Source organism: Euprymna scolopes, chromosome 43 (genome assembly GCF_053919585.1).
Source record: "Euprymna scolopes isolate OS-2025 chromosome 43, ASM5391958v1, whole genome shotgun sequence".
In the NCBI taxonomy this organism is placed as follows: domain Eukaryota; kingdom Metazoa; phylum Mollusca; class Cephalopoda; order Sepiida; family Sepiolidae; genus Euprymna; species Euprymna scolopes.
In genome coordinates, this window is record NC_136524.1 from 62,858,192 (window position 1) to 62,868,097 (window position 9,906).

Consider the following 9,906-nt stretch of genomic DNA (forward strand, 5'->3'; position numbering starts at 1 on the left):
GAAAAACATTGGTACCGTCGGTTTCAATTGTACAGAAGGTCAGAAAAACAATGTTTTTCTGACCTTCTGTACAATTTAAATATATATATATACAGAGATGGATAGAGAGGGGGAGAGGGAGAGAGAAAGGAAATATCTTTACACTGTAACTTATAATTTACAATAATTTATTATTCGACAAAGAATACAAGTTAAAAATTTAAAATTTTCCTTTTCCTATAGGGAACATATTTAAAGTTTTCAACTTGTATTTATTGTCGAATAATAAATCGTGGTAAATTCTAATTCACAGTTTAAATTGATTTCCTTATATCAGTGGTTTATTTACCTCCAATATTTATCATTTCCGTATGCTTAGGATTGTCCTATAAATATTAGTATTAATATTTATACTTACTTTAAACTTATAGACCTATTTAGTTTGTAAACTTGAAATTTTCTGAATATATATATATATAATGGGTGTATAGGTTGGTTTACTAGATGTAAATCTACTGAAACTCATGTGATTATTAAATCGTGCTCGGTGGAGCACATAACTGGTGTGTAATCTGTTTATTAAACAAACATTATTGGTTACATATGTGTATACATGTTTCAGTGGGATCTCAATTCAGAAGTATCCACCTCACCAGTCCGGGGAAAGAAAACGCTATTGAAACGAAAATCAAGGTTCATTAATTTTATATGCAAAAGGAATGAACCTTTAGTTTTAATAGCGTTTCATTTACCGGGCTGATGCGGTGGGTCTTTCTCAATCGAGATTCCACTGAAACATGTATGCACATATGCAACCAATAATGTATGTATAATGAACAGACCATATATATATGATGATTTCAACGTCTTGTCAGACGAGTGCCACTCCCTCAGACATTTAAAATCCATGAGCCCAAATGGCTGAGGGAGTATCTATACAAATATGATGTTACAGAGTCTTAGCTTTGTACAACAGCTAAGTCTCTCTTTCTCGGTTCAAAATGTTGAGATCCAGCAGCAAGCAAGAGCAAGATAGCCAGCAACAAATTAAACTGCAGACCAGCTTAATGCGGGTATTGGTCTTCCGCTTTATGGTTTTTTAAATCAGAGATTTGCTTCTCCTAGAAAGGTTGCCTTCACCACGGCTTACGGGAGCCCTCTCCACCCCAATACACACACACACACACACACACGCACACACAAATATACACGGTACTAGTTGGCCGTTGACCCAGAAAAAGAGTTCATTCGCCCTTTGGAAGGTCTTGTTTTTAATCCTTCAGGGAGACTAGCCGCCCTCCTCACCAAACAAGTCTGGTGGGGGAACCAGTTTAGTCGCCGGTGACCCGACCATGAGGCAGGTAGTACTGAGTTACATGATACCAGTAGCACATGACATGACCTGACATATATATATGCATACATACATACATACATACATATATATATATATATATATATATATATATATATATATATATATATATGCTCAGCATTATCGATTATGTTGACTCATAAGACCTGCTACAGTCCTGCAGAATTGAGAAGACACCATCAAGTGAAAATGTATATGTATATATATACATATATCTACATATATATATATATATACGTATATATAGAGATATATACATATAAACGTATATATACATATATATATATAAAAATATATACATATAATATATACATAAATATTTATATACATATAAATATATATACATGATATATACATAATATATATATATTGTTTCCATCATTAGGCAAGTATTTAAATAAATATGTGTGTGTGTGTGTGTGTGTGTGTGTGTGTGTGTGTGTGTGTGTGTGTGTGTGTGTGTGTGTGTGTGTGTGTGTGACACAATCACATTGACACACCGGTTCTCGCTAGATCACTGAAATTAAGCAACGGTGATTCTGGTCAGTACCAGATCGGTAACTATTTGGAAAAACTAGGGGTTGTACGTACAGCGCTGTCGTATAAATTTCCAGGTTGGTATCTAGGGGCGCATTAATTTACTGGGAGGGATGCACCCCCAGTCTTTATTAAGACATGCATCTAGGAAGAGGAAACTCTGATGCAAAAACCTGCAGTCTACTGTATACTCTGTCATGTGACTGTTATCTGCACCGATAAAGGTTAGCTGTAATAGCAAAATGAGTGGTTGGTTCTACACAAAACCTTCACCACTATAAACAAATTATCTGTGTGGATTTCCGAGCAACTTAGTTTTTGTGGCAGAAGCTCATATGTCGAAACCGATGAGAGAGTTCATCCATATATATATATATATATATATATATATATATATATATATATATATATATATGTTTGTGCGTGTGTAAAATTAGGTATGTGTACATGTTTATATATTTGCATTAACAAGATTTATTCCTAAACTAATTAACCAAAAATTATGAATTTAGGAGTAGAGCCACTAAGCTGTAGTGTCGTCATGTGGGCTGTAGATAGTTTGATTTAATTTCATGTAAAGAAGGCGAATGAGGAGTGGAAACCAATTGTTCAGATACCTTCCCTTTTTTGAGACGCTCAAATTAGTAGGATAGAAATTATGTGATACTGTTTCTCTAGGTAATGATGAATAACCCTGCTAATTATTTTATAAGTCTCAGTTGGGATGCGAAAATGTGGTCTTATATTTTATCACACATATTCTAACACAAATATCATATTCTATACTGGTAATAGCTGTACTCGAACCCACATTTATTGATTAAAAATGTATGCTTCATTTTTATTTCCAGGAAAACCGACAAAGGCAGATCCTTGAGGAAAAAGCTGAAGCAAGGAAGAGAATGGAAAATAAGAAAATTGGTATGAATGTTTGCTATACCATTATAGTTTATTTATTTCCTTCCCCGCATACGTTTTTTTTTGTTTTTTTTTTAGTGAAGATTAAACTGTTCCACTTATGCATGGTCCTAATAGTGTGCAACTTTCAATTGTTTTTAATAAAGCCATGAATTGTGATTAGTTATTCTATTCCCCTCTTCTGTGTTCTCTTCTATCCTTTTCTTTCTTTTATTCATCTTTGTTGGTCTACCCCACATAAAATCAACAAAAAAAAAATACGTACTCGTTCTTCAGTTTCTTCAGTAGACGTCATAGACCATATTTAAAGTAATTCTATTGATTTTCATCGTCGACCAACCCCCAAATTAGTAGATAATATATTTTTTATCAACCAATAATACAATTGATTTCCGTTAAAGTATAGCATCTGTTCCGGTGCTAAATTTGGTCTTTTCTGTCATTGGTCAGTGAACGACGAACTCAAAATGATTATAACTAGGTAATAGTTATAACTAGATAATAGTTATAACTAGGTAATAATTATGACTAGGTAATAGTTATAACTAGATAATAGTTATAACTAGGTAATAATTATGACTAGGTAATACATTTGTATAGCCCGTATAATGATGAGACATATCATGGTTGGATGATTAACATGAATAAGATAAAATTATATGTACGAATCATCATACATTAAGGAATTGGGTGCCTTTCCAGAGTAGGATACGATTTCTTCTTCTTCTTCTTCTTCTTCATCTTCTTCTTCTATTATATCGAGGCTATATATATATATATATATATATAGGGAAAAAAAACAACATAAAGTTTCGTATCTAAGGCAAATCCCTAAGTAAGAACACGCTAAGCGGAAAAGAAATTGTAAGTACAATAACACTTTAAATAGGCCTTGGAGAATGGTAAAATAAATGAAAATAAAAAATATAACAATATTAATAATAAAATACTAAAATAATTAGTAAAAGTTAAAATAGATTTAGCATGTCCAGAATCTTCGTAACTGAGAAAGAAACGGCAGAGTGTGTTGATTACCTTGATCATGTAATTTAGCTATAATAGTGTTTTATATATTTTAAGGTAAACATCTTATAAGTACGTGACTAAATATGCAGCAATAACATAATTTTGCAGATTTATTAGTCGTAATACGAAACAATGTTTACTGGACACCTTTTGAAAAAGTAATAAATGGCCAACTGAGAAAACTTGATATTTGAAACTTGGAAAATTATTGTATTACACCATATATATATATATATATATATATATATATATATATATATATATATATATATATAACAGTACTATATTTTTGTTAATCGTCTACAATTAGTATTATATTGAGCATTAAATAACCGTAAGCATACATAAAACCAAGTAAAAATGTCAGTTATAACCATCCTGTTCTAGTTATTGTATTCTTTATTGTATCCTTATTTTTATTTTCTTCTGTTTTATTTATAGCTCAAGAAGCAAAAGTGTCGGAGCCCCCAGATGATGATATTCTAAAGCCGGAAGGTTCCATTGTTGACATGCTCTTGGCTGATGTCCGAAGTGGTTTCGCTAACCGCAAGTTTACCGACAGTAGCTTCTCAATCACAAAGGTCCAAAAGGTCACGCTCGATTCACACGAAATACCGAAAAATATGTCCAATGAAAACGAATCCAATCTTAATAATACGAACGGTGAAAGCTCACATCTTGACCCTTCTCATTCGGAGTTTGTTCGTCGGGGTTACGGACGAAAGAGTATACGTATATCAAAGCGGTCTAGCGATCCGAGCCCACCGGACACAGAAAGTAGTGTAAGCACAGATACGGAGACCACAAACTCAGCCGGCGTTTCTACTCGGACTACATTAAGCGAGACTGATTTTACTGACACCGACAGCGTTTGCAGTAGTCTAGAGGACGCATCATCTAACCTCCGGCGTCTGCGTCAGAAGTCTTCCGAAGATGAGTGTCTGATGGATTATCTTGGTCATCAGATAGACGAGACGAATAACGCTGATGGCTTCGATAAGAACGCCAGTTTAAGACGACGACGTCGCGAAAGGAGGGAAAGGGCGATCATCAATGACGTAGAATTGCTGGACCGCGAACGAGCCTCGTCACCCAGCACTATCCTAAATGACGACTCCATGTCGTCCGTCGTTCTTAGGCGTGATAAATCTGCAGGAAATGTTATGGTCCGTGCTAAATCCGAAACAACACACGGTGCAAGAATGCCGAAGGAATGTATACAAAAATCGATTAGTGCTTTGGAAAAAAGAGACATTGAGCGAGCAAGGCGGGAATATAATGAGCTAAAAGAACAGGAAAGAGATCGAAGTAGGAGAAACCTTTTATCGGGGAATTCTGATGAATTTGAAAAATCCCTGTTGAGAAAAGCGAGTTTTATCCATTCCTCTTCCACTACGGCGCCTAGGAAGCATCACGAATCATTGCATTCCGATGATGTCAGGCTGGAAAGAATAGGCTCGTTAAAAAGGCGCAGTGGACACGGACATATTTCAGAAAATTCTTTGCGGACAATCGCTGAAAGAGAGAAGCAAGAATTACTAAGTGTCGAAGGTATTTCATCAAAAACAAACTTGAGCGACAAGATGGATCCTACTAAGTTAAGTAACGCATCCGCTAGCAACATGAGCGAAAGCAATTCTATAAATTCTGGAAAAGTTGCTATAAGTGAATCTGGAAATCTTCATCGCGAAATCTTGACTGATAATCAACAAGATGAAACAGACAAATATACCATCGACCAGAAGCGGATCTCACCGAGGGAAGATTCAAACGTCGAAAACCATAAAGTCTCCGTATCAGTCCGATCCCAAATTAGTCGTCAGTGGCAGTGTAATTTAGGACAAGCTAACATCGATCAAATCCTAAAACAGATCGAAGACAAAGACATCGATATCGACCTCATAAGGAACCGCACGAACTCGGGCGATTTAGCTTTTTCGAGAAGAAAGAGTATCCAAAAGGAGTCGTCTACTACGACGGAAATTCCTAAATATGTGGGAGCTGATGCAGATAAATTTCTTCCAGGTTCAGATTCTTCTGTGACTTCAACTTGCACATCTCCGACCGATAAGGAGATGAAATCTAAACGCGAAAAGCGAAAAGTACGTCGGGCATTGTGTGTGGACGATGTCCATGTTGCTCTCAAGACATGCCAGGACACGAACACTGATGCTTATCTTAGTCGGAAACAGAACGGCGATTTCGAGCAAGAGCCAGAGTCCGTAGATCGAGCTCCGAGATCAAGATCCGGAAGCGATAGTGTGATAGACAAAGACAAAACGAAAACACGCAAGGATGATAATGGCAATTCAAAACAGGCAAAACTAACAGGCAAAAGGCGGTTTAGAGCAGAGCGGTTTGGTGATAAAGAAAATGCGTCATCGGGACGCTGTCGAAGCAACGTCGAAAAAGAATCAGTGGATCGAGCTCTAAGGAACTTTATCTCTAACGGTTCCATGAGTCGATCAAAGTCTTATGACGAGTCAGTGGCCAGGAAACATTGCGCGGAAAGCACAAACAGCGGAAGCACACCTGACGCAACTTTCGGCAATAAGCGTAGCTTTTTACACGGAAGCACAGGTCGGCTTATCGGAGATCCTCGTAGATACGGCTGTTATATTCCCAGTGACGACAGCGACAGTGAACCACCTATGGATAACGATCGACGTTCCTCGAAGAGTTCTAGTCGTTTATCGGTAAAATCGACGTCAACTTCGACTGAAACTCTCCAGACGGAGAACTGCAGCGATTCAGAAGTGATTACTGAATGTCAGCAGCAGCAGCAACAGCAGCCAATACAGCCTCAGCCACTGCAACAGCAGCAACAACAGCAAATACAAAGAGTCCCGGATACAAATCGAAGGGAAACTATCAGTATCCGGCCGTTAGCTCAAGTGGACATAACGCTAAACCAAAAATCATCACAAGTGGTAAACGACAGGAAGGTGAGAAGAGCCTACAGCAATCTAGAGCCTTCCGCTGTTGAATCTGCATTGGCAAGGTGCGAGAAGAACGTGATGAATAGTGATGAGGTTGATCCATCTCCGATTACTATAATGGCAAAATGGCGATTGGAAAGAGATCGAAAACGTAAAACCGATCACGGAGAAACGCAAGAGCAATCGAAACAACAAACTAAACATATCGATTCGTCGAAATTCGATCCTGGATATTTCATAAACAAAAACGAAGGGGATTTTCGGAACGAATCCGGGTGTAGGAACAGCCTAACGTCTGTTTCGGATAAAGACGAAGGTTTTGAGACAATGAGCGAAACCATATCGCAAAGAACTTCGGTTAGCAGTAACCTTGATCTTGAATCCGGCTATTGCACTCCTGTAATGTCGCGTAAATCAGATATCTTAAAACTGAGGAATGACATCGAACTTCACCGACCGTGTACAGACACAGACAACCGGAGAAAAAGTTCAAGTATAATAACTGTCAACCCGGGATATTCAGAGTCGGACGTTAGGAAACAAAGGACTGAATCCTGGACTAAATCCACCGTACGAGTTCATGCGAACACAAGAAAGACAGAATCCAACGGAGACTCGGTATTGGACTGTACTTCGTCATCAATCGATAGTGGCCATGACACATCTAAAGATGACATGTGGCACGACAATTTCGATGAAACACGCAAGCATATAATAACTGATGCTAAACCAGATCCTGTTAATCCTAACAATGCTATCTGTTCGATCACTTCAATTAATTCGTCTTCCGTCCTAAGCCCTTCTTCCACAAACCCTCCGTCCGAAACTACATCACCGGCAACAAGTTCTGCTACCTCTCCAAAAGCGACCCCTAAATCATCTCGAGTACCAGGCTATATGAAAAAGACATCGAGCAGTAGCATAAAAACTCGCGTGAGTGGAAAAGATCAAAGCAGTAGCCCACACCCGCCAAACAAATCAGCGATGCTTAACAGGAATTCAAGACTCAATCGATCTGTTCGAGTGACGTCTTCAAGTTCAGCATCTTCTTTAAATCGATCAAAATCGGGATCTGTGGAGAGTATCGCATCTTCGGTGAGTGAGAAACACAACAAGACACTCATGCGTCGATCGGTTGCAGGTATGCCTGGTAGTCCTTCTACACCAAATTCCTCTTCTTATACTAAAACTCCAGGTGGAGGTACTTCTCTTTCGCGAACGCAATCGTTAAGGTCGCCAACTGTGCGCCCCACAAGCGTCAGTTCACCTAGAGTCGCAACAAGCGAGAAAAAGCCTGGAGGAGCTTCACTGAATCGCAACGCTCCTCGCTCCTCGAGCTTCATGTCTCCAACAACCTCTTCGAAAGCCAAAAAAGATCAAAAGCCTGCAGGACCCTCATCGATGAGTACAACTCCCAATACAAGTTCAACTCGCCTAAATTCCGAAAAGTTATCCACAGGAGAAAAAACAGCCGACAGGTCAACAAGAAGCAAGACAATGTCCCCAACTGCTCCCTTCCGTTCAAAGGCTATGTCACCAACACCTAGTAGTGGGTCAGGATCAAGCTCAACATCATCATTGTCCAGACCAAGCAGCCTGAGACAGTCGACGAGAGGGACACGCGATTCGGCAGCATTATCGCATCAAGCTTCAAACAAAAACGAAACTGCTTCAACAACCGGCACAAAGCTAAAAATACCTCGAAGAACCAAAAGCCTTGGGTCGACAGATAACAAAGAAATGCTAGGCGAAAGAAATATCGAACGTAAGTTTGAACGCTTGTCTGAGCGAAAAGCAACCGAACGAACAACAATTGCCCAAACTTCATTGACAACTGAAAGAAAATTAAACACCGTCGACGAAGACGATAATGGCGGCTTCGACGTCAGTGATAACAGGAACAATACAGGAAGTACTAACAACATCAGCGGAACCGGAAGTAGTAGTAATGTAATTGAAAATACTGTTAGCAACTGGAACAGCAGAACTGCAACAAAAAATGACGGCCCGGTTACATATCTTGATAGCATAAAAGACAAGTCATTATTCAAAAGAATATTTCCAAAATCTAAAGACAAGGGCAAAGTTGAAAGCGTTGGTAAACAAACAAAAGTGGAAACTCCTGAAAAAGTCATAAAAAGAAAAAACATAAAATAATATATATATATATATATATATATATATATATATATATATATATATATATATATACACAATATATATATATATACTTACGAAGACATATGCAAATACATATAAATATATACAAATATATAAATACATATAAATATATATATGTATATATATACATATATATATATACACACACCTATTGCTGATAATACTTAACTATTTACTTCTTGACAAACATTCCTGTTTTCCTATAGAAGTTTTCTATTAATATGATCGATACGTAGTTCATATTTAGTTTAAATATACAAATATAAATATATTTTACATCTACCCAAACTATTTTCAATATATATATATATATATATATATATATATATATATATATATATATATATATATATATATATATATATATATATATATATACTGTGAAAGAGAGAAAGGAAAATCAAAGGAAGAAAAAAAAATTCTTCCCGTGTTTAATTATTTTTCCTTTCTATCATTTATGCGTTCTGTTTCCACGAAATTAAATTTTCTGATTATTGTGGATTATATATATATATATATATATATATATATATATATATATATATATATATATATATATATTGCTTGTATGTGTACGCGCGCATGTATGAGTGAATGTGTTTCAGATCTTGGTGTCGATGGGAATAGTATCCGTATATTTAAAACATTTTACTGCAAATGCCAATGATTGTCACGTGGGTTTGTCTTTTATACATCCGTCAGCGTTGCACTGAAATTCGAAGAAACACCAAAGGTAACACACATTGACATATGTTGTTAAAGTAAGAAAATCTATTTAGTGCGAAAAAAAAAAACTAAAAAAAAAAAAGGACGGTAAAAAACAAAAGAAAAAGAAACAGTTGTCTCGATAGACACTGTTCGAAAATGACGAGCATAATGTGTGTTGCTATTGACGTTGTCTTGGTGTTTTGGTTTCGAATCAAGGTAAGGTAAAAAGTGAGCCAGAATCTG

The 9,906-nt window shown here is 36.9% G+C and overlaps 1 protein-coding gene across 1 annotated transcript in view; it reads left to right on the forward strand.

The window, feature by feature from the left end:
- LOC145268367 (uncharacterized) overlaps positions 1-8,980 on the forward strand; it is a 399,446-nt gene extending 390,466 nt beyond the window's left edge. Inside the window, exons 15-16 of the mRNA XM_080123915.1 lie at positions 2,743-2,812; positions 4,277-8,980. Coding sequence (XP_079980041.1) covers positions 2,743-2,812; positions 4,277-8,931 — 4,725 coding nt within the window. The 3' untranslated portion in view covers positions 8,932-8,980. The remainder of the gene's footprint in view (positions 1-2,742; positions 2,813-4,276) is intronic.
- The last annotated feature ends 926 nt before the right edge of the window (positions 8,981-9,906 follow it).